Raw genomic sequence first — 25,423 nt, 5'->3', positions numbered from 1 at the left:
ATATTTGATATTTAGCTATGAAGTGTGTACTTATAACTGCTTTTGAATGTGAGTTTTAAAATTACCCCATAGATAACTGAGAACTGACTTCAAAAAATATATAAACTATAATGATTTTTTTAAAAAATAAACTATGGTCTCTCTTTTCTTGATCCTTCCCTGTAATTTTTTTTTTCAATTTCAAAAGTATCTGGGTGACAACTTCTAGCATATAGATCAAGAAGCTCACAATTGATATATTAATAGTTCATCATTCTCAGTTTTTTAAAACAACAAATTAAGGATATATGCTCTTAACTAAAGACTTTAAGAAGCTGTTTTCAGCATCAATTTATTAAACAGCCAGTCACTAAGGAACTCAACTGAATTTGGTGATGTACTTCAAAAGAACCAAGATGGTACTACTCTACCTCCTCTTATGAGAAACAAGACAATTAGACTACCTTTGTCTCCATTTAAGCATGTATGGAAAACACTGGTATGAGGATTACTAATAACTGAAGGAATTTGAACTTGCTGAGTAAAATGTTTCTGTAAGAGTTTTGGTTTTCCAGCAAGTTTACATGTTATTACTATATTATTCAGAGAGGTAGCCAGTAGGCTGTCATTCTGTTAACATGATTCAGATCTATCCTTGATGCCTGAAATATATCTGCCTGAAACCACCCACTCTCTGAAATATAGAGCATCCATTTTAGGGAAGTTGTTCATGGTTACAGGTTAACGACAGACCGGCCACCAAGCTCTACAAGTGGTGTACACACGTTAGGTAAATGGCACCCTTTCTTTTGTTTCTATTGAAAAAATTCCATCTGGAAAGCTCCTCCAGCTCTGAAAACACTGCATTGCCTCATGGCTGAAAAAAGACGAATAAGAGGATAGAGAATCCTAGGAACTTCGTTTTTGAAAAGTGTAAAAACAGCCACCACTGAAATCAGGCAAGATGATGAAGCCCCTTGTTGACAGCCCATAAAACTTTGATGATTACTTCCACTCTGTCTGTGCTGGGTCAACACACATGCTTAAAAAAATCTATTATATGTATTGATCTCTTTGATTCAGTTGGAAGTGTATAGATTTGGATGATTTTCAAAGATGATCATCTATCAAATGTCCCACATGTCTATTGATAGCAACCAAAGTATTAAAGGCATCTTTTCACTTTAACTACTGGACAGCCATTCTACTGTTTTTCTTGTTGTGTGACTGAGAAATAAGAAAAGATTTTAGGGCTGTTAGAAAGGAGAAGTCCTCTACGAGGCACATGGCAGTTGGAGGATTAAGCTGAGTCTCCTCTCTCCCCTCCTTCTCCTTCACAGCCTCTTCTTTTGCCTCCTCCTTGTCACATAAGTGAGGCTCTCACACACTTTTATCTTGGTAAAAATTTAAATGACTCCTCCACTCCTCTGTATGTGCTGTGTCTCTTCCTTTCTTTTAAATTTGCAATCTTTCCTGCTTGTGTAATTCAGAGATTGCCTGATGTAATCAGTAGACATTATAAAACATGAAAAAATACAGATTTCTTACTAAACTCATATTAGCATGAAAAGATAATGACAATTCTTTTTTTTTTTCAGTAAGGTCAGCTCTCATCACATAACTCTGTGGAGGGTCAACTGAATGGGTGCATCTTCACTTCTATGGCGCAAAAAGCCCACTGAATTATGCCTAAGAAAAATTTGGGCTATTTGCAGATGCCTCTAGAATGTTCCAGTCAAACTGTTGAAATGATCTTTGCCTGAAAAAAAAGGGGCTCCATACATGAAGATTAAGCAGATGGTCTTTTAAAGCAAAACAAAAACAAAAACTCCCCATTAGAAACAGATTTCAGAATTATATGTACTGTTTGATCTCAATTCTTTTCTCAGAAATATAACCAAAAAGTATATAGTTAATTCCACCTCAGATTGGGTTTTTGAACAATTTTTTCTTCTTTATATCTTTCTGTACTTCCCCAGTTTTTAACAATTGCATGTCTTATTTTTATAAACACAAACAAACAGCATCCCAAATTATTGTCCTCTAGACAATGGAGAGGCTTGAGGTAGATGGAATATCAAATATTTGTTTCTTGGCATATTAGGGTTCAAATATTTTTTTTTTTGGACAATTTAACATGTGACATGGTATTGGCTGTAGACCTGGCCCTTTTGATCAGACCTGAACCTGAAATTAAGAATTAAAGGGAATTCACAACCCTTCTTTGGTGTGGAGGGGAAGAATTAATGGGAGGAAATCCCTCTTCAGCAGGAGCAGCAGTCTAGTGGCTGTTGTTTCAGTCTCCACAAATGCAAATGGTGGTTTTCTTCTTATTATGTATTTATATTAATTTGTATAGAACATTATAAAACATGAAGTGGCAAAGAAAATGCCCTAGCCCTAAGTTATGCCTTTTGGTCTTGCAAAAGTTATGAAATGAATATAATGACATTGTTACTATTCTAGAAAAACACATGGAACAAAGGGAAGAGGGCACTAGTTCTAGTGATAAAATAAGCTGAAACTGCTAAAATGTGGGTTCTTTGGCTAAAGGCAGGCCTAATTGCTGTCTTTGGTGGCTCAGACAGTAAAGAATCCCCCTACACTGTAGGAGACTTGAGTTCGATCCCTGGGTTGGGAAGATCCCCCGGAGAAGGAAATAGCTACCCACTCCAGTATTCTTCCCTGCAGACTTCCATGGACAGAGGAGCCTGGTGGGCTATAGTTCATGGGGTTGCAAAGAGTCAGACACGACAGAGCAACTAACACTTTCACTTCACCCCCAAGAATGGCAGCAGGGGGACCGTGCACATGCTGGGAGCTCAACAAAGACATATTAGATTAATAAGCACTCCATATGTGGTTTCTACCTATCTGTCATTTTTGCAAGTTCAGTTCAGTTCAGTCGCTCAGTCATGTCTGACTCTTTGTGACCCCATGGACTGCAGCATGCCAGTCTTCCTTGTCCTTCACCAACTCCCAGAGCTTGCTCAAACTCAAGTCCATCAAGTCTGTGATGCCATCCAACCATCTCATCCTCTGTCATCCCTTTCTCCTCCTGCCTTCATTCTTTCTCAGCATCAGGGTTTTTTCCATTGAGTCAGTTCTTCCATTCAGGTGTCCAAAGGATTGGAGCTTCAGCTTCAGCATCAGTCCTTCCAATGAATATTCAGGACTGATTTCCTTTAGGATTGAATGGTTAGATCTCCTTGCAGTCCAAGGGACTCTCAAGAGTCTTCTCCAACACCATAGTTCAAAAGCATCAATTCTTTCAAAAGCTCAGCTTTCTTTATGGTCCAACTCTCACATCCATACATGACTACTGGAAGAACCATAGCCTTGACTAGACGGATGTTAGTCAGCAGAGTAATGTCTCTGCTTTTTAATATGCTATCTAGGTTGGTCATAGCTTTTCTTCCAAGGAGCAAGCATCTTTTAATTTTATGGCTGCAGTCACCATCTGCAGGGATTTTGGAGCCCAAGAAAATAAAGTCTGTCACTGTTTCCATTGTTTCCCCATCTATTTGCCATGAAGTGATGGGACCAGATGCCATGATCTTAGTTTTCTGAATGTTGAATTTTAAGCCAACGTTTTCACTCTCCTCTTTCACTTTCATCAAGAGGCTCTTTAGTTCTTTGCTTTCTGCCATAAGGGTGGTGTCATCTGGATATCTGTGGTTATTGATGTTTCTCCCAGCAATCTTGATTCCAGCTTGTGCTTCATCCGGTCTGGCATTTTGCATGATGTACTCTGCAGATAAGCTAAACAAACAGAGTGACAATATAGAGCCTTGACGTACTGCTTTCCCTGTTTAGAACCAATCTGTTGTTCCATGTCTAGTTCTAACTGTTGCTTCTTGACCTGAATACAGATTTCTCAGGAGGCAGGTAAGGTGGTCTGGTATTCCCATCCCTTTAACAATTTTCCAGTTTGTTGTGATTGACAAGTCAAGGGTTTTGGCATAGTCAATGAAGTTGAAGTAGATGTTTTTCTGGAATTTTCTTGCTTTTTCTATGATCCAGTGAATGTTGGCAATTTGATCTCTGGTTCCTCTACCTTTTCTAAATCCAGCTTGTACATCTGGAAGTTCTCTGTTCAAGTACTGTTGAAGCCTGGCTTGGAGAATTTTGAGCATTACTTTGCTAGCATGTGAGATGAATGCAGCTGTGCAGTAGTTTGAACATTCTCTGGGATTGGGATGAAAACTGACCTTTTCCAGTCCTGTGGCCACTGCTGAGTTTTCCAAATTGCTAGCATATTGAGTGCAGCACTTCCAGAGCATCATCTCTTAGGATTTGAAATAGCTCGGCTGGAATGGCATCACCTCCACTAGCTTTGATCATAGTGATGCTTCCTAAGGCCTACTTGACTTCCCATTGCAGGATGTCTGGCTCTAGGTGAGTGATCACACCATCGTTGTTATCTGGGTCATTAAGATATTTTTTGTATAGTTCTTCTCTGTGTTCTTTTCACCTCTTCTTAATATCTTAAACTTCTGTTAGGTCCATACCATTTCTGTCCTTTATTGAGCCCATCTTTGCATGAAATGTTCCCTTGGTGTTTCTAATTTTCTTGAAGAGATCTCTAGTCTTTCCCATTCTGTTGTTTTCCTCTATTTCTTTGCACTGATCACTGAGGAAGGCCTTCTTATCTCTCCTTGCTATTTTTTGGAACTCTGAATTCAAATGGGTATATCCTTCCTTTTCTCCTTTGCCTTAAGCTTCTCTTCTTTTCTCAGCTATTTGTAAGACCTCCTCAGACAACCATTTAGTCTTTTTGCATTTCTTTTTCTTGGGTAGGTCTTGATCACTGCCTCATGTACAGTGTCATGAACCTCCATCCATAGCTCTTCAGGCACTCTGTCTATCAGATCTAATCCCTTGAATCTATTGTCACTTCCACTGTATAATCATAAGGGATTTGATTTAGGTCATACCTGAATATTCTAGTGGTTTTCCCTACTTTCTTCAATGTAAGCCTGAATTTGGCAATAAGGAGTTCATGATCTGAGCCACAGTCAGCTCCTGGTCTTGTTTTTGCTGACTGTGTAGAGTTTCTCCATCTTTGGCTGCAAAGAATATAATCAATCTGATTTTGGTATTGATCATCTAATGATGTCCATGCGTAGAGTCATCTCTTGTGTTGTTGGAAGAGGGTGTTTGCTATGACCAGTGACTCTATATGACTCTATAACAGAGTGTCTTGGGAAAACTCTGTTAGCCCTTGCCTTGCTTCATTTTGTACTCCAAGGCCAAATTTGCCTGTTACTCCAGGTCATTTTTGCAAAGGGAAGTGTAACTCTCTCTCCACAGTATCATATTTAGTGCTTGGTTTCCTTAATACTGTGAGGGTATAAGAATATGGTATTACGAAAGCCTTTTTTTGATGAGAGAGCCAGTTAGATTCCTGATTCCACCACTTACTAGCTATGTGCCTTGGGTTTAACTTCTCTGAGTCTTGGAACTCAAATTTCTATGGAAACTGCTTGGATTTGGTTTTGGCTTTACCCCTTACAAATTGTGTGGCCTACCTACATCTCAGTTTTCCCATCTGTAACTTGAAGATAATCAAATGCTTATTTCATTTGTGCTGGGGATGAGTTGGGGGCATTGCATGAAAAGTGCTTAGCATGCTGCTTGGGTGGGCACATAGTAAGTACTTAATTAAAGTTGGCTATTACTTATTTTGTTACCAATAGATATAAGATAGAAATCTGTGTTTTGAGGGATGGCACATCTAAGGCAAATGTTATGGGCTTTTAAATAATATCCAGTGAGAACCAATGAATGGTTATTTCTACATTGTTGTCTTAACATTTTCCCTAAGATGAAGCTTCAGATGCAATCTGTATCTGAATATCTAGCAGATTTCTTTGGGTATTTTAGGGGTAATTTCCATATGTGATGGTCGGCACTGATATTTCTGTGTATAAAGTTTTTTTCTCCCCTCATTGTAATTGCTACATAAATTTAGCAGGAAGTTAAAAACTGATACTGCTTGAATTTTTTTCTTATAAGTTTTTAAAAAACCTTTTCATTTTTTCCTTTATTTTCTGGCTTTTAGCTATACATGTATTTATAGTTTGTTATCACTTAATCCTCTCTTTTCACTTGAGTTGAGAACTGTACATATATCTTGATTATAAGGAGAAGTGATTTTTACCTAATTTTGTATTTGCAACGTCGTATTCTTTTTTTAAAGATGGTCCTCAAATAAAACAAGCTTCAAGCTTCACAAAACCTGATATACCCTAATTATGTTACACTTGTTTTGCAGATGAAAGACTTGACACATTCAACTTAAAACTGCCTAAAGTGAATGTTATTATGGGAACATTATAAGACGAAAGATACTTTATTTTCTTGTTCCACTTGTTGTTCAGTCACTCAGTCGTGTCTGACTCTTTGTAAGCCCATGGACTGCAGCACGCGAGGTTTCCCTGTCCTTCACCATCTCCTGAAGTTTGTTCAAACTCCTGTCCTTTGAGTCGGTGATGCCATCCAACTGTCTCATCCTCTGTTGTCCCCTTCTCCTGCCTTCAGTCTTTCCCAGCATCAGGGTCTTTTCCAATGAGTCAGTTCTTTGTATCAGGTGGCCAAAATATTGGAGCTTCAGCTTCCATATCAGTCCTTCCAATGAATATTCAGGACTGATTTCCTTTAGGATTGACTGGTTTTTTCTCCTTGCAGTCCAAGAGACTCTCAAGAGTCTTCTCCAACACCACAGTTCAAAAGCATCAAATCTTTATCTTCTTGTTCTACTTGAGGCCTGACTAAATTTTGCTTTCCTTCTTCAAGGAAAAGCATCTGTTCCTTCAGTAAAAACATACAGATGTGTAGAATTCATTGAATGGTCAAAATAAGTCAGTATCTGGCTTCTTATGCATATACTACACTTTCAAATGTATAGAATAGATAAAGAAGAGTACTAACTTCATTAACATGACGCCTCAAGCCTAGATTTTTTAAGGCTAAAGGAACTGATCAGGTGTGATTTTTGCAGATCCGTTTTGTTAATGCATTGTAAATTTCTGGGCTGAGAGAGGAAGGGAGAGTGCAGTGTAGTGGTCATGAGAATTCTGAAAGGAGAGGAATTGCCATGGTTTTGGAGTATAGGAGGAGGAAATAAGAAGGAAATAGGTAGGGGATCTACAGAAAGAGTGGCAATTCCAGAATTAGAAAATTGCTTACTAACTCAGTAAGTGATGAATAAGTTAACTTCTAACAGGCATGGGTTGCTGGGCTGTTTCACTGCCACTAACTACTTCTTCACAGAAGACTTCATCTCTAAGTAAAATTTCCACAGGGGCAACAACAGCTAAGAATACCATAATAGGTTGAATATATTTAAAATTAGGTTAATTTACATGTGAAAAAAATTATATTGGTTTAAACAGTAGGAAAATTGTCTTCCTCTCACATAAAAGAATTCTAGAGGTAGGTAGTACAAGTCTTGTATAGAGACTCCATAGTCCTCAGGTATCCAAACTTCATCCAGTTCTTCTTTCTTCTTAGGGTGTAATCCTTCTCCTCATGGTCCAGTATTGCTGCTGCAGCTCCAGCCATCACATACTCCAGGCAAAGGGACAGAGGAAACACTAAGTACAGCCTTTTCCTTAAAGGGAACTTACTGGAACTCCCACATGACACTTTTACTTTTATCTCTTTGGTCAGATTTTAGACACACAGCCAAAAGAGAGATGAAGAAATATAGTCTTTTATCTGGGCAGCAATGTGATCAACTGGAAATGACGGTTTTGTTATTGAGAAAGAAGAATGAATAGTTATGTGGGCAAGTGATATCTCTGCCATGCTATAGTTCCCTTTAAATTAAACAATAGTATATGTTGCTATTTTTCTCTACTAAGAGGAAAGCACTTTATGGGATATGAATTTGTATTAATGTTCTTAGTGGTGAGCTGGTATTGATCAGAAGCAAATTTAGAAAATGCCAGATTGTGCTTTTCCGGGTACTTCTGGTGCAGAGTGATTCTTGGCAGAGAGAGATCTTGAGAGAAGAAAGGAATCATGCTTCTTTCTCAAATATTGTAGCAGTCATTAAATAAAACACTTCACTAGTCCTTAAGTCTCAAGGAAAATGAAGCTTAGAGTTGTAGACTTGTCTCAAAGCTGTATTAATGTTTGATGAATGTTAATGGGGATGTGTGTGTGTGTGTGTGTGTGTATGTATAATGTGTAGGTGTATCTAAGACTCAGAGCAGAGAGTGATGTTTGAGATGTAGAATATCTGCCACTGATGAATTAATTTGTGATCTTGGACAAATCATTAGGCTTCAGTTTTCCTTGTCTAGAAAATGAGAAAGTTGGACCAGATGTTCACATATAGCTACTAGCTCTAATCTTCCAGAACCTGGATCCTCGGAGGTCCCTTTAACTGTTTGTCCATTCGCCTATTCATCCACCTCTCTATGTATTCATTTTTTCAGCCATCCACCTATCATCTATTTTTGATAATGCCTGGTAGTGAACTAGAAGCTGAGGGTTCAAAAATAAATAAGTTCCCTGGTGGTCCAGTGACTAAGACTCTGTGCTCCCAGTACAGGAGACCTGGGTTCGAGCTCTAGTCAAGGAACTAGATCGCACAGGCTACAACTAAGAGTTTGCATGCCACAGCTAAAGATCCTACAAGTTGCAACAAAGATCTAAATGCCACAACTAAGACCCAGTACAGCCAAATAAATAAATAAATATTTTAAAAATATACAAACTAAAGATTATAAAAAATAAGTTAATGGCTTCATGCAGCTTAGTGTTCAGTCTAGGGCATAAGAATTCTGCCTATTTTTCCCATTGTCAGATGGAAATGTAGTTGAAACTATTTTCAATTTCACCTGCCAATGTGCTGTATAGAGATGATTCTTAACTATCATGTTTGAAATATCTCTGTATATTTCCTGTACAAAACTTTAATTCTATCCCTGAATTATCTCCCCAAACATAACTGCTATGGTGCAGACAAGGCACATTTTAATGTTAGATTAAACATGATAATGTTAACTGAGGGGAGGGGTATGAAGGGATTATGGACTACATTAAGAATTGGTAAAATTAATAGCTAACACCAAAGGAGCACATACTCTGTGTTAGGTGCTGTGCATGGTGAGTTATGTACATTTCTCCTTTAATCTCAAGAAAGCCCTGTAGTAGAAAGCCTGTTGTTTTCCTCTGATCCATGGGATAAGGCAACTGGCCTCAGAGGTAAGGTCCAAGGAACTTCAATTTTCATAGAAAAGTGCTCATGGGCATAAACACACATTTTTTTGTACACAGTTTCAAGGAGTTACAAGCCTCACCAACACCTTGATGATTTGTTTAGGAATCCCTGAGCTAACTGTATGCTAATTAAGGAAACAACTGGTGTTGGGAAAACAACATATACCTTCTCAGGCCAAAGATTACCAGCGTGTAGATACTTTCTGCATCTGCTTATGAGGTCAGTTCAGTTCAGCCGCTCAGTCGTGTCCGACTCTTCACGACCCCATGGACTGCAGCACGCCAGGCCTCCCTGTCCATCACCAACACCATTACTCAAACTCATGTCCATTGAGTCGGTGATGCCATCCAACCATCTCATCCTCTGTTGTCCCCTTCACCTCCTGCCTTCAGTCTTTCCCAGCATCAGGGTCTTTTCCAATGAGTCACCTCTTCACAACAGGTATCCAAAGAAGTGGAGCTTCAGCTTCAGCATCAGTCCTTCCAATGAATATTCAGGACTGATTTCCTTTAGGATTGACTGATTGGATCTTCTTGCAGTCCAACAGACCCTCAAGAGTCTTCTCCAACACCACAGTTCAAAACCATCAGTTCTTTGGTGCTCAGCTTTCTTTATAGTCCAACTCTCACATCCATACATGACTACTGGAAAACCCATAGCTTTGACTAGATGGACCTTTGTTGGCAAAGTAATGTCTCTGGTTTTTAATATGATATCTAGGTTTGTCATAGCTTTTCTTCCAAGGAGCAAGCATCTTTTAATTTCATGGCTGCAGTCACCATCTGCAGTGATTTTGGAGCCCAGGAAAATAAAGTCTCTCACTGTTTCCATTGTTTCTTCATCTATTTGTCATGAAATGATGGGACCAGATGCCATGATCTTAGTTGTGCTGAGGTCAAGTCCTTTGAAAACCATAAAAACTCAACCAATGTCATCAGCCAAGTCCAGTGATTCTCAGTATTGTCTAATGGTTCTCAAAGTGTCATCCTTAAACCAGTGACATCACTATCAGCTGGGATCCTGATGAAAATGCAAACACTCAAGGCCCCACTCCAGATCCACTGAATCAGAACTTGTGCATTCACAACCCCCCCTACCCCCACGGGCCTCAGCTGATTCATGTGATGCTCACTTGATATATCTGATGCATGTGATACTCTGAACAGCACTATCCAATAGAACTTTTTATGATCTGGGAAATTCAAGCAGTTGCCTGGTGCTGTCCTTGTAGCTATCTGACTCTGTTCCGGGCAAGGTCCCTTTTTGACACTTCAATCCTGCCTAAATTTGTTCTTGGCTCCTTTCTGTTGCATGTCACCAGTAGACCTCTGCCTTTTTTTTTCTTTATTGATGGATAATTGCTTTACAGAATTTTGTTGTTTTCTGTCAAACATCAACATGAATCCCTGCTGACTTCTTTATGTGTCACTGGCTCACCCATTTCTGTCCCTGACCTGTGTTTCTGCTGCTACATGTTATCCCAGTCCAGAAGTTTCTTGCCCAGCAGCTTCAGGTTAGCTCCTTTGGAATAGGCTAGATATTTGACAAAATAAGTCTTTGTTTGTAAATGTTTCCCTGAATTCCTTTAAAATTCATTTACAGAGTGTTGCTCCCTGTAGAGGTCACTTCTGTGAGCTGATTACTACATAAAATTATTTTCTTTTATTATTAGTTCAGAATTGGTCCTACATTAGCTTAGAGTGACCCTTCATATTTCCCGTACTATGCAGGGCAAGTCTTATCTCCCATTTCTTAGTGGTAGCAGATATCCTGTAATGTTACATTTCTGCCAACGAATGGTGATAATGGGGCCTGATTTAGTGTGTTTAAAGTCTAAGGCTCTTAAAGACATTTTTAATCCTCTTGTTCATTTAAGATGGATTAATTTCTTCTATTTTTCTACAAAACATGATCCTCTTTCTAATGTGTTCATTCAGGTTTTAATTTTGTAGGTGCAGAGATATATCTTGCTTTAAGAAGATGCTATTTAAAAGCCTGAATTTGCCTTGCTTTAATCATTAAATAACTTTTCATAATTAAACTAAAAGAGGTTGTATTAATAAAATAATTTTAAAATTATGATTGAATATTGACCTAAACCACAGTAAGTATGGAGAATGAATATAGCATTTATTTTTAGGGTGGTAGGTAATTGATGATAAATTAATTTTAAAATATTAAAATTTGTGAATTTTAATTTTAATTTAAAATATTAAAATTTTTGAATAACTCAGTGAGTAGTTAGATCAGATCAGTCGCTCAGTCGTGTCCGACTCTTTGCAACCCCATGAATCACAGCACGCCAGGCCTCCCTGTCCATCACCAACTCCCGGAGTTCACTCAGACTCACATCCATCGAGTCAGTGATGCCATCCAGCCATCTCATCCTCTGTCATCCCCTTCTCCTCTTGCCCCCAATCCCTCCCGGCATCAGAGTCCTTTCCAATGAGTCAACTCTTCGCATGAGGTGGCCAAAGTACTGGAGTTTCAGCTTTAGCATCATTCCTTCCAAAGAAATCCCAGGGCTGATCTCCTTCAGAATGGACTGGTTGGATCTCCTTGCAGTCCAAGGGACTCTCAAGAGTCTTCTCCAACACCACAGTTAAATAAGTAATAATTTTAAAAATAGAGCCTAATTCCAAAACTCAATTTCCACACTCTTTTTCAGGAATCTGTCTTTTACAAACTGTGAGATATATCTGTAAATGCCATATACATAGTAAATGATTCTGGCTTCAAAACCAGACTGCCCATGTTAAAAGCAAGCAGTTGTGTTTGTAGGTCAATTGTGGCACAAATGAAAGAAGTCCCTTGTTCTGTGTTAGTTGATTGATAAGCTGTGTGGTTAATATTGACATTTTATTGGTGTTATGTAGTTTTGGCTTTTAGCCAGAGATTTTGATTAATATAATGATTAATTAGCATGGCAATTATAAAGGGTGGTAAGACACTTGCTCCTTGAAAGAAAAGCTATGACAAACCTAGACAGTGTCTTAAAAAGCAGAGACATCACTTTGCTGACAAAAGTCCGTATAGTCAAAGCTATGGTTTTTCCGGTAGTTATGTATGAATGTGAGAGTTGGACCATAAAGAAGGCTGAACACTGAAAAATTGATGCTTTCAAATTTTGGTGCTGGAGAAGACTCTTGAGAGTCCCTGGAGATCAAACCAGTCAGTCCTAAAGGAAATCAACCCTGATATTCATAGGAAGGACTGCTACTGAAGCTGAAGCTCTAATACTTTGGCCACATGATGTAAAGAGCTGACTCATTGGAAAAGACCCTGATGCTGGGAAAGATTGAGGGCAGGAGGAGAAGCAGGTGACAGAGAAACAGGTTGGTTGGATGGTTTGGTGACATCATTGACTTAATGAACATGAGTCTGAGCAAACTCTGAAAGATAGTGAAGGACAGGGAAGCCTGGAATGCTGCAGTCCATGGGGTCACAGAGTCAGACATGACTGAGCGACTGAACAACGATAAATAACCAGTTTGAAGCTTTAACACACATTTTATGGGTGGAAAAGATAATCTATCTCCTTTTAAAGGTTTAATATGGAACAATAGGGAGCTTCCCAGGTGGCACTAGTGGTAAAGAACCATGCAGGAGACCCAGGTTCAATCTTTGGGTTGGGAAGAACCCCTGGAGGAGGGCAACCCACTCGAGTATTCTTGTCTAGAGAATCCCCATGGACAGAGGAGCCTGGTGGGCTACAGTCCACAGGGTTGCAAAGAGTCAAACACGACTGAAGTGACTTAGCCATGCACACACACAGCACAATAGATAAAGCGTTTTCATTAAAATGTTTTAAAATTTTATATAAAGACAGTTTAACATATACTTAGTTAAAATTGATTTGCTTGGTTTCTTTTCTTTAAATGGCTGCAGTTTTTTGTTTACTCTAGTGAATCACCGGGACATAAAAGCATAGGTTTGTTTAGGAATGCTCCAGAGTATCATGTAGCTTTAGGATAATATAAACAAGCCAGTGATGACCTAACTAATAACAGTGGCAGGGATTTTTGTGGTGTGTCTGTCTGCACAGATTCCCAGTCTTAGCACAATCTGGTTTGTCCTCAGTTTCTTGAGAGCAGGGACAGGAAGGGGCTACTGGTTAGTAAAATTATTAAGAGTGTAAACTGTGTCTATGTTTTGAACCTGCCAGTTCTCTTCTGGAAGTATTCATATTCTAAAGAAAGAACTGAACATGCTTAAATATTTAGCTGCAAGTTTGTTGAACACCTCAGTTGACAACATCATCCACTTGGAAAGAACCTAAATGACCATCAGAAGGGGGATTTGATTAAGTAAATTAAACCAATATAGAAGTTGTTAAAAACACAAGTTATAGACGGAGGCTTCCAAAAAAATTTTTTTTTCTTAAGCAGGAAATCTCTTTATCAAGCACAAATTCACAAAGGATTCTAAACATATAAAAGAAGAAAAGGGGAGCTGCTCCTGTTGAACCAAGGTGGAGGGTCTGTTCCTCCCCCGCATCTGCCTCAGTACTGCAGGGGCCTCACTCACCTGCATCACATTCTTTTTTTTTTTTTTAATTTTATTTTATTTTTTAAACTTTACATAATTGTATTAGTTTTGCCAAATATCAAAATGAATCCACATTCTTATGAAAGCTCCCAGAGACACTATTTGAGAGAACATTTTAGTTGAAAATGTGTTGGCCTGAAAAAATATTCATGGTCTGTTACATTAAAAAGCAAATTTAAAACAGTATAATTCTAATTTTATAAACAGCATGTGTATCTGAATTATTCCCATGTAGGCTGTAAACTGTGTGTTTTGTGCGTGCGTGTGTGTGTGTGTGTGTGTGTGTGTGTGTTGAAGGCAAAGAAAAATGTTTAGCAAGAAATATATCAGGTGTTTTTAAACTCTAGATCACAGGTATCTTAATTCCTTTTCTTTTTGCTTATCTGTAGCTTTAATTTTTATATAATGACTTTGTACCTTTTTTAAAGTTTATTTAGTTTTGGTTGTGCTGGGTCTTCCCTGATGTGCTCAGGCTCTCTCTAGTTGCACTGAGTGGGGCTACTCGTCCTTGTGGGCACTGGCTTCTCACTGCAGTGGCTTCTCTTGTTGTGGAGCACAGGCTCCAGGCACACGGGCTTCAGTAGACGCAGCTTGAGGGCTCTAGAGCGCAGGTTCAGTAGTTGTGCTGCATGGGCTTTAGTTGCTCCAGGGCACGTGGGATCTTCTGGTGAAAAAGTGAAAGTCTTAGTTGCTCAATAGTGTCCAACTGTTTGCAACCCCATGGACTGTATCTCGCTCACCAGGCTCCTCTGTCCATGAAGTTCTCCAGGCAAGAATACTGGAGTGGATGGCCATTCCCTTCTCCAAGGGATCTTCCCAGACCAGGGATCAAACCCGTGTCCCCTGCATTGGCAAGTGGATTCCTATCCACTGTACAACTAGGGAAGTCCCGTACTGTTGTTGTTGTTTTTTAATAAGAAAATATTTTTGGCTAAATATACATTAAAATCTAAAAGTCACAGCTTTGGAATATATAGTATTTGACACTATGCAATTAACTTTTAACATTTCAAAAGAAGGTTTGCATAAATGGCACTTGGTCTCTGTTCTAGTTATCTCCTGCTACATTATGAGTCACCCGCAAAACTTAAGTTTTTTAAAACAACAGTAATTGATCATTGATCTCTCCCAGTTTCTGGGGGTCAGTGTTTGGGGAGGGCTTTTTTGGGTGGTTCTGGCTCAGGGTCTCTTGTCAGGTTGCAGTTGGATGATGGTTGGAGCAACTGGGGTCGGTCAGGCATCACTCTCTGCAAATTGATTCAGAGTCCCTTTTGTGTGGTCTCTCTGCAAGGGCTAGTTTGGGCTAGTCTGGACTCATAGCATGATGGCCTCAGGGCACTTGGATACTTTGCCTTGTGGCTGAAGTTTTTAAGAGAGAGAGTATCAGTGAACAAAGCCTGTGCTTGGGTATCATCACCTAGAGTCACTTCTACCATACTTTAGTAGTCACTGGTCACGAGTCCATCAATATTCAAGGGCAGGATCACAGAACAGGATGCATAATTGTGAGGCTGAGTACAAAGTGAAAGTGTAGGGTCGCTTGTTCAAAACATATTAAGAAATTCAAGTCAGCAACAGTAGAGCATGAAACCAAATGTTGAGCCCTTCTAAGTGTGGGGCCTGGTGTGACTATGCAGGTTGCCCACCCCAAGAAGCCATCCTTGGGGAGGGAACATCAACTTCATCTGTTGGTGGGAGGAAGGTCAAGGCCATATTGTAGAAAAGCATGTGAGATGGGATTTAATGGTAAGACCATCTTTGCAAAATAAAATCTGCCACAGATTTTAATCGCCTTCAATTAATGTGAGGTGGCTCACATTTTTACCACCCAGCACTGGAGTTAGCAGTTAGTTATGGAGGAAGACAAACCTAGACAGTGTATTAAAAAGCAGAGACATCACTTTGCCAACAAAGGTCCATATAGTCAAAGCTATGGTTTTTCCAGTAGTTATGTATGGATGTGAGAGTTGGACCATAAAGGAGGCTGAACACTGAAGAACGGATACTTTTGAACTCTGGTGCTGAAGAAGACTCTTGACAGTCCCTTGGACTGTAAGGAGAATGAACCAGTCCATCTTAAAGGAAATCAGTCCTGAATACTCATTGGAAGGACTGATGCTGAAGCTGAAGCTCCAATACTTTGGCCACCTGATGTGAAGAACTGATTCATTGGAAAAGACCCTGATGCTGGGAAAGATTGAGGGCAGGAGGAGAAGGGTGACAGAGGATGAGATGGTTGGATGACATCACCGACTCAATAGACAAGTCTGAGCAAGCTCTGGGAGATGGTGAAGGTCAGGGAAGCCTGGCGTGCTGTAGTCCATGGGGTCACAAAGGGTCAGACACGACTGAGTGATTGAACAACAACAATGGAGGAGGAGGAACTGCTGGTCTTCTCCAGCAGCTGGCCTGCATCAGCAATAACAGGGATGGATTTTAAAACTCTTTCTGAAGAGATACTGGTTGCTTCTAAATAGTGTACAGCAAGAGTACCTGTTTTATATCTGTTATGGACTGAATTGTTTCCCCACCAAAATTCACCCTCAATATGACTGTGTTTGGTGACAGAGCCTTTAAGGAGGTAATTAAGGTTAGTTGAAGTTGTTAGAGTGGGCTGCTGTTCTTGTAAGAAGAGGAAGAGGTAGCAGGAGTGCTCCTGATACAGAGGAGAGGACAATGCCCTCATTGTCCATGTGAGGACGGTGAGGAAGCACCATCAGCAAGCCACGGGGAGGGGCTTCCGGAGAAATCAAATCTGTTTACACTTTGATGCTGGATTTCCAGCCTCCAGAACTGTGAGAAAACAAATTTTTGATGTTAAGCCACTCAGTTTGTGGTATTTTGTTATAGTAGCCCTAGTAGACTGATATAATATCTAGGACTTATACATATACTTGTTCTTTTCAGAATTTTCTTAATTAGTCATCCTTAATCCATTGGATATCTCAGATTCTGTCAGCTTCCAAAGAAAGCCAGATCTAATAGCAAATGCCATGTTTTAATTAACCTGCCTTTTTTGGGGGGAGGAGGGGCCACACTGAGTGGCTTGGAGGATCCTAATTCCTGAATCAGGGATTGAACTCAGCCTTTGGCAGTGAAAGCATGGAGTTCTAACCATTGGATTGCCAGGGAATTCCCTAATGTCCTTTCCTTAATAATATTCTGATGACTAAATGCTTTATTATTCTGTTTTCCTGGAGTATTGCTTGTGTCCAGTTAAGGCTCATGTCTATGGTAATACTGTAGTTCATTCATGGATTTGTATATAAAATAATATTTTTTTCGATGATTGAGGTCAAGTATATGCAGACATGGCCATGAATAACGACCATCTCACTCTTTCTGTGTATGCCACTCTTCCTCTCAAAAGGGGCATCTGTTTCATCTCCCCTTGAGTCTGAGCTAGCCTTGTGGTTTGCTTTGGCCAATAGAATGCAGCAGAAATGACGCTGGTGATTTCTAAACCCAGGCCTTTAAAGATGTTGCAGCTTCCACTTTTGCCCTCTCGCTAGTCTGCAGGCATGTAACAAAATCTGCCTACCCTGCTGGAGGGCCCTCTTGAAGGGGAAAAGACTCAGGTGGGGAGTGTAGGCATGAGAAAGTTGACTACTTGAAGGAGTTCTAGAGGAGGGAAAGGAATGAGTTAGGGAACAGGAAGTTATCAAAGACAAGCTGCACCTGCTAGGCCTCGTTGTGTGGCTGAGAAAGACCCAGGGATTGAAGCATAGGGGTTTTATGACGGTAGTTTCAATTGGCTTTGGAGGCTTATTGATCTGCTTTAGGTTTGACACTTAGCAAGACTGGAACTTTCAGTGTTGGCTGGGGTAGGGACGGACAGGATAACACCCACAGTTCCCTCAGATAGCTGCTGGCGCTTAGATCTGTGGTACAAGACACTTTCCCTAGGCACTGGCCCCGGGAAATGGGCTCCTGAACACATACTACCTTGCCAAAGCTCTATAGCAGTAGCAACACCCCCACTCCCCCCATCCCCAGCCACATGCATATGCTGAGGTTGAAACTCCTAGTTCCTCAGAATGTGATCTTAACTGGAAATAGGGTCAGGGTCAAGACAGACGATAATTAGTTTAAGTGAAGTCATAATGGTGTAGGGTGTGTCTCTAATCCAGTATGATTGGTGTCCTTATAAAGGGGAAATTTGGACTATAGAAACAGGAGTAACATTGTGTAAGATGAAGACAGATCAGAGCCATGCAGAGGCCAAGGAATGCCAAAGATTTCCAGCAAACCACCAGAAGCTATGAGAGGGACATGAAACAAAGCATCCTCTATAGCTCTCAGAGGAACCAACACTGTTGGCCACCTTGATTTTGGACGTCTAGTCTATAGAACTCTGAGACAGTAAATTTCTGTTGTTGAAGTCACACAATCTGTGGCACTTTGTTATAGCAGATCTAGCAAGCTAATAGTTATGCCAATAAACTTTACCACCAACCCCCCTTTCCTCTCATCTTTGCAGTTCTGGGTGGATGAACACGGGATAAACTTGTACCCATGAAGAGGGAGCTGTCAGATAGCCTCACATCTTAATCCAGTTAAAATTAAAATTCTCATTTCCTCAAAAAGTTCTATTAAAGGTGATTTATTATATATTTCAGGCACAAAGGAAAGGAGGTAACTTTGATGGGACCTCTGAAGTTATGCTAAGTAGGCTGCTTCATCTACTTTCTTTGAGAATATGTCTGGTTATTCCAGAGTTTACAGAGAACTTACATTTAGTTGTTTTTTTCAAGAAACCTGATTTAACCTAACTGTATTAGGATTGGCACTTGATTATTCTGATATAATAATTTGCATGATTTTTAGTGCTATAATTGTTGAAAGCTGATATTAAAATGTTAAAAGTGGCATATCTTATTCAGAGATGTTTAGCACCTTATAATAACAATAATATTGGGTGCATTATGCAGTAATAATGGAAATTACACTTGCAAAATTGTTGTGGTAATAGAACATTCTAAAAGGCAAGAAATAGAAAAAGCACCGTGGAAGAGAAGACCATGTTTTATTCATGGTTTTTTGGCTATCTGCGCTCCGAGGCTGGAAGATAGGAAAGAGCTGTGGCCTCCTCAGTGCTGTGTTCTCCCTGGGCTGCATGGTTGAGATCAACTTATATCATTTTGATGCTGCTGCTAAGTCACTTCAGTCATGTCCGACTCTGTGTGACCCCATAGACAGCAGCCCACCAGGCTCCCCTGTCCCTGGGATTCTCCAGGCCAGAATACTGGAGTGGGTTGCCATTTCCTTCTCCAATGCATGAAAAGTGAAAAGTGAAAGTGAAGTCACTCAGTCGTGTCCGACTCTTAGCGACCCCATGGACTGCAGCCTACCAGGCTCCTCCGTCCATGGGATTTTCCAGGCAAGAGTACTGGAGTGGGGTGCCATTGCCTTCTCCAGTCATTCTGATAGAAGTGGAGAATTCTATCACTGGATTCAGAAGGGGGTGGGGAGTGTGGTCACATTTGAAATACTTTTTGTAAATGAAAATTGAATTTCTAAAGAAAGCATGCATTTACTCTGACTTAACCTAATTATTTTTTCCCAGTTGCTTATAACTTTTGATTAATAGCTTATGTTAGGTATGTTGGTGGCTTATTTAAAAAATATGTTTGGAAAGAATATGTTAGGCATATTCCCCTATAATTCACCAGTATAGTTTTTAGGTCAATTTTAGGCTGATTAACTTTATCCTGCCCCTTAAATACTTTAATTTTTATAGATCACATTCAATATATTCAAACTCAGAGATGAATCTATAAAGAAACCTAAGAAATTCTTCACTGTGTGAATTGACACAACAAATATTGGCTTTGAGTTTTGGATATTTTCTGTATAAATTAGAAAATTTTGTGAAGTTTTGATTTAATGTTTCTTTCAGCAGCTTACTTATCCTAATTCAGGAATATTCTGCTTAAAACTTCAAAGATTAAACAAAGCCAAGGGATGCACCAGGGCAGCAGAAATGACAAAAGAATGAATTAGCTCTGTTGTATCCAAGTCATGAGAATTATTCCAGCCTTGTGTATGTTCACACGGAACCTTTTCTAAAAGGTCAGTTCCTTTTAGAAAAGAAGATTGTTTTTGTTTTTTTTTTTAAACTTTTTCTCTTTGATTTTAGAACCATTGAATTTAAGAAAAAAAGCTGGTTTATGGATATCTAGGCAACAGACTCCAATGTTCTTGCCTGGAGAATCCCAGGGACAGGGGAGCCTGGTGGGCTGCTGTCTATGGGGTCACACAGAGTCTGACACGACTGAAGCGACTTAGCAGCAGCAGCAGCCTTTTCCAAGGCCTCTTGATAGTCTTGGGGTTGTTACCGTCACTGTTTCCCTGGTGGACCAGGAGGTACTGTTCAAGGCAAGAGAGTGAAAGCCTTTCCTGACGGGTCTCAGGATGCAGGGCAAAGATCATTTTCTAAGAGCAATTGTATCTAAACTCCATGTTAACTTCTCCAGTCAACTCTGAAATCACATAAGGAATTTTACCACTGGCAGCCTCATGTCTCAGCTGCAAATGAGAAACTTGTCAAATAGACATGCCCTGAGAGAAAGGAGAGGCTGGGGCAGGATTGGTCTTGGTTCTTGTCTATTCTTCTGAAAAGTCACTTTCAAGGCAGGACTTTGGGAACTTCAGTTGGCAGCTTCCCGAAGAGCTGTTTAGGGTTTTGTTGTCACCTCTTGGAACTATAGGCTTTGTTCTATTGCAGTGATTCCCTCCATCTTAATTATTCCAGTTTGTGTCTGAATGTGCCAGCCTTCTTCTGTGTGGTCAAATTATCCCCTTTACTCCCCCTTCCCCCATTTCTTGGTAGCAGAAAAGTCCTTTTTACCAAATCCTTGCCTACCTAGAGGGCTGTTTTGCTGAGATAATGTATGTGGGAAAGTGATTCTTTAAGCTGGAAAATGCTCTGCTTTCCAATGTAAAATGGTGATGCTGATAACAATACTTGGACTCAGTGACCCTTACTCCCTCTCCAATAGCACCTTAATTTCCAAACCAAAAGCCTTTTAGGAACTCTGATTTACCATTTTTCCTTTTGTGGTTTATGGGAATTCAATATCATGTCATGATTAAGAACATGGGCCATGTAAACAGACTCAATTCATGTTTCACCACTGTCTCTTCAACTGTGTGACCAAGGATGGGTTACTCTCTGAGCCTGATTTCCTCAGCTTTAAATAGGGATACACCCTTGCAGAATTATTGAGAGGAGTAAATGAATATTGCAAGGTGAAGCACTTAGCATAGTGCCAGGATATAGAAGCATTTGGTAAGTAATTAGCTTTCATTGCTTTCTGGAGGTGTCTGGTATTCTGTTATTCTAATGGATTTTGTGCAAAGCCAGCAGAAAGGAGATCCTTCTCATAACTTAATGGCAAACTCTCTCCCATTTTACTTTTCATCCTGTATTCCATCTCACCTGGAATGTGAACTTGTGTTCATTAAATGAACAGGGAATGGTTTTATTAATTTTTTCTTAGAATGCTATACTGACATATACTTTTTTAAAAAGTCACGGAATACTGTTAATACTTTTTTTTTTCCAAGTTGAGTATTCAGAGAGCTGAGAACTCTTCCTCGAGCTTTCAATCCTGATGAAATTGGTGGGGGAAAAGGGGTTGTCAAGGTTTTTGAGGTGGTTTCTATAGGCAGTGGCCCTCTGCCAGTCCTTCTCTACAGGCCACCATTCTGCCAGGACTGAGTTCCCCTAAGCAGCATATTGGTTGCTGGGGAGAAACTGTGGACATGGAGATATACATGCTCCAGCATTTCCTTCTTGGACATCCATGCCCACTGGGCAGACAGTAAGAGGGTCCATCATGATTTCTGGCTGGTATTTCATTATTTGTGTGTGGAGTGAGGTTAGAAAATCATGTCATAAGTGGCTATTTGAAAAAGACTTCTAACTCTAAAATTTGAAAATTTCTGCTCTTTTGGGAAGCAGCTATATAGTGATGCTCCTGATAGCAATGGTATTTTTAACAATGTTTACTGACTCTGCTAATCTCATTTCATCATTTTGTTACAGATTGATGTTCTCAAAGCAGATCTGGAAAGCGCAGAATGGAAAGTTTTGGAAAATCTTATTCTGGAAGATGTCCTCGAACAAATTGGACAGCTCATCTTTGAGATCCATCTCCACTGGCCCGGGTTTGAGGTCAGTGGCAGTGACAGCAGCATTGTGCGGTTCTGGTACAGCCTCCTCAAAGAGTTAGAACTACAGGGTTTCAGGCTTTTTCACAGCTACAAAGATTTATCTAAACCTCAGCTTTTCCTGAAAAAAGATATTTTCAATGCGAGTAGCTGTTATACTCTGGGTTGGGTGAATACAAGATGGAAATAGGACACAGGATCTCATCAAGAACTCAAGGAAATATTTGCAGCAGGGAACGTGTCCATGATTCTAGTTATTGGTTTACTTGTCTAGTCTCCCACTAGCCTGTGACTTGCTTGAGGCAGAGGTTGTGTTATTACCTTTGTAGTACATGTAGCTTGGCACATGGTAGGGAAACAGTTAATACATGTTGAGGGGACAGACATAGGCGTCGACCTCCATCTGCCCAAACCCAGGCTTTTTGCCTATTTGCCTCCAACAGAGTGGAAATGCTTGTCTTTCCTCACCTCAACTTGGAAGATAATCCCCAATTTATCTCAGTTTTCCCTGAAATTAATTATGTATCTATAAACCATGAGTTCACCACCATGAAAAATAAATTATATAACATTTCTATTTTTACTGGGTTGATGAGATCCTTAAATATGTAGCCTGCTGTTTAAAATAAGGCCTTTCATTTGGTATTCATTCACCTCTTTCAAGGATTTTCTTGTTCACTGTGTCAATAACATTCTTTACAGCCTTGTAGATTTCAATCATTCCTCCTCAACCTTTGCTGAGGTCATGCTGTGACTTTATAAGAACCACTGATTCTGGTTTCTATGAATGCAGACACACCAAATTCTGTAACTGAGTAAGAAAGACTAAACTATCATGTTCTTCAACTCAGGATTCTTTTTATGTTCAGCCTAAATCCCCTCTGTTCCCATGAAGCTAAATACAAAACAGATTTGAGTGTCTTCAAACCTGATTTCTCAACTACAGACTTGCCTATGGTGTTAGTTTTTTCTTTAATACATTATCTCCAAAATTAAATGAGATTTTCCTTTCTGCCAATTGACATTCATTGTAAGCCTGTGGCCTGAGGGTCAGATGCTCTCTTTTTCCTGGGACAGATACAGTGTGGTAATACCAAACACACTGTATATATTTTATATATTTTTTAAAATTAAGCAGAGAATTCATATTCTCAATAGTTTGAATGATCTCCAACTTTTCTGTCTATAGGAATTAGACATTTACTTCTATAAATGATTTTCAAAAATCCTATTTCAAATAAATTAATTAAATAGTATAAAAATAAATTATTACCTTTGATATATTAAATACATCTTCTGGCATTTTCTATATCCCAAGAGAACAGTAATACATACACTGTTTAAGAAATTTGAGGAGAGCATAGAGTACTGATTACTGCTAGACCTTAATTCCTTATCCCCATTGTTTTACCTCCTTCTACTCTAAACATTCCCTGGGTTGGCTTTTTGCTTTTTGCAGTGGTTTGAAAATATCATTCCTCAGGTGAGAAGCCAAATATAATACAGTTATATCATCTTACTAACTTGACTTCAAAAGGGAATAAGACTTTCTGAATTAGTAGTGATGATTTTTTTAAAATATAAATGAGGTTTTTTAAATTACAACTTTACAGGACACTAACAAAAGTCATTGATGTGAGAGGGCCAGCTTGAATAAGTTAGCAGTTTAGTTGCTTTCAATGTCCCTAGGTATTTCAAAAGTACAAAAAGTCCATAAAACTCTAAAGTGGTTTATCTTGTTAGTTTGCATGGTATAGCCTCCAAAACAAAGTTAACTTTAGTCCTAATCCTGTTTGGATTATATCATAAATTACCTTTCATTTTTAATAAAAATTTTATATATTAAACACAGTAGATCTTTTTTATTTAAACCTTTTAACCCTTCTTGTACACCAAGGTATGAGGTATACTGCTTCCCTGGTGGCTCAGCTGGTAAAGAAATCTGCCTGCAATGCAGGAGATCCAAGTTTGATCCCTGGCTCGGGAAGATTCCCTGGAGAAGGGAATGGCTACCCACTCCAGTATTCCTGCTTGGAGAATTCTATGGACAGAGGAGCCTGGCAGGCTACCGTCCATGGGGTCATGAAGAGTCAGGCTTGACTGAAGCAACTAAGCACATGAAGTATACTAAGTGTCTAGTATGATTAGGTTTTAGATGTATTCATACTCATACCAAGGTTCCTAATTCATGGTCTTGAAGAGTAAGAACATTACTGAAAGCTCCCTTTGTACAGCTTAAGTTACCACTTATTCCAGATTGGTGGTACAGAACATTGACTTCATCACACTATATCTATCTATATATGTATCTGAAGCAAGAATGGGTGTACTGTTGAGAAAAAAATTAAGACAAACTCAAAATAAATCACAAACACACCCACCCACACCTACCTACTTAGGCAGCCTGTTTAATAGTTATTTGTTCTTATTTTATGCTTTTTTCTACGACTGTCCTTCATTCCCTTCATAGATAGTTTGAAATTTGTGATGAATATTCTGACTGTTGCTATGGTTTCCCTGCCTCTAGGATTATTATGCTTATTGTGTGGGCCAGGGTTTTTTAACCTGAGTGTTATTTCCATTTGGGTTGGATAATTCTTTGTTGGGTGAGGGAAGGAGGGCCATTCTGTGCATTGTAGGATGTTGGGCAGCATCCCTGGCCCTCACCCTGGAGGCCAGGGCCACCACGAAAATGAGACAAACAAAATGCAAAAAACAAACAAGCAGAATCAAGAGCTGCTATTTTCTGAGAGCTTACTATGTGCCTAATACTGTGCATAGATTATTCCTAATCCTCCAAACAACAGTATAAGGAAGTGCAGTTTTTCCAATTACACAGGTAAGGAAACTCAGAGGTTAAGTAGCTTATTTAGGTTATTCTAATGGTGGAGCAGTTCACATCTCAGCCTGTCAGATCCCAAAGCCCATGCAGATCCCTCCACAGGGCTGCTTCAATAGCATTTGACAAATGCAAGGACACATTTTTGCCTCCCAGTTAGTAAATGGGAAGAAAAGTCTACTAATATACCAGGACCAGACCTGCAGATCTGTTAGAGTGGGGATCATTTTTGTAGCAGGCAGGTTTAAACAATCTATTCAATTAAAATATGTCCACCAAATGGAAGCTTACTGAAAAACATGGGGTCCCAAAAGCTTCTCTGACAATATATTCAGGTTGCCAAAAAGATCTTGCAAGGCTTGGAAGTGACTCTTGGCCCTGGCTGGTCCCACATGGCTCCTGGATTTCAAGAAGGGCCCAGTCACTTGGAAGTATAGCTTGCATTTCCTTTGTTTCAAATTCGCCTTTGATGTTCAGATATATGAACTCAGATGTGAATATCTGTGACACACATCTCTTAATTAACTCCTACCAGAGTTAATAAATGAATCTGAAAATACAAATTTAATAATGCTCTTATCAAATGATTCTGTTTTAGACGAAAGACATGAGGATGTAAGAGAGTCAGAGGTCAACCTTTAGGCACA

At 39.5% G+C, this 25,423-nt stretch overlaps 2 protein-coding genes across 4 annotated transcripts in view; both read left to right on the top strand.

The window, feature by feature from the left end:
- The window catches only part of METTL24 (methyltransferase like 24), a 125,196-nt gene that overhangs the window by 97,473 nt on the left and 2,300 nt on the right, over positions 1-25,423 (top strand). For 2 of the 3 annotated variants that reach the window (XM_025294717.2, XM_025294720.2), the window contains one exon: positions 21,813-22,520. In XM_025294717.2, coding sequence (XP_025150502.1) covers positions 21,813-22,127 — 315 coding nt within the window. In that variant the 3' untranslated portion in view covers positions 22,128-22,520. Of the gene's footprint in view, positions 1-21,812; positions 22,521-25,423 lie in introns of those variants that run through there. The other variant, XM_044924399.1, reaches the window with a different exon arrangement.
- WASF1 (WASP family member 1) overlaps positions 21,822-25,423 on the top strand; it is a 130,089-nt gene continuing 126,487 nt past the window's right edge. Inside the window, exon 1 of the mRNA XM_006071827.4 lies at positions 21,822-21,941. The gene's annotated coding sequence lies outside the window, so the exon portion shown is untranslated. The remainder of the gene's footprint in view (positions 21,942-25,423) is intronic.

This window comes from Bubalus bubalis, chromosome 10, assembly GCF_019923935.1.
Source record: "Bubalus bubalis isolate 160015118507 breed Murrah chromosome 10, NDDB_SH_1, whole genome shotgun sequence".
Classification (NCBI taxonomy): domain Eukaryota; kingdom Metazoa; phylum Chordata; class Mammalia; order Artiodactyla; family Bovidae; genus Bubalus; species Bubalus bubalis.
The sequence above is the reverse complement of the archived record's forward strand: the minus strand, read 5'-3'. Positions and strand labels throughout refer to the sequence as shown.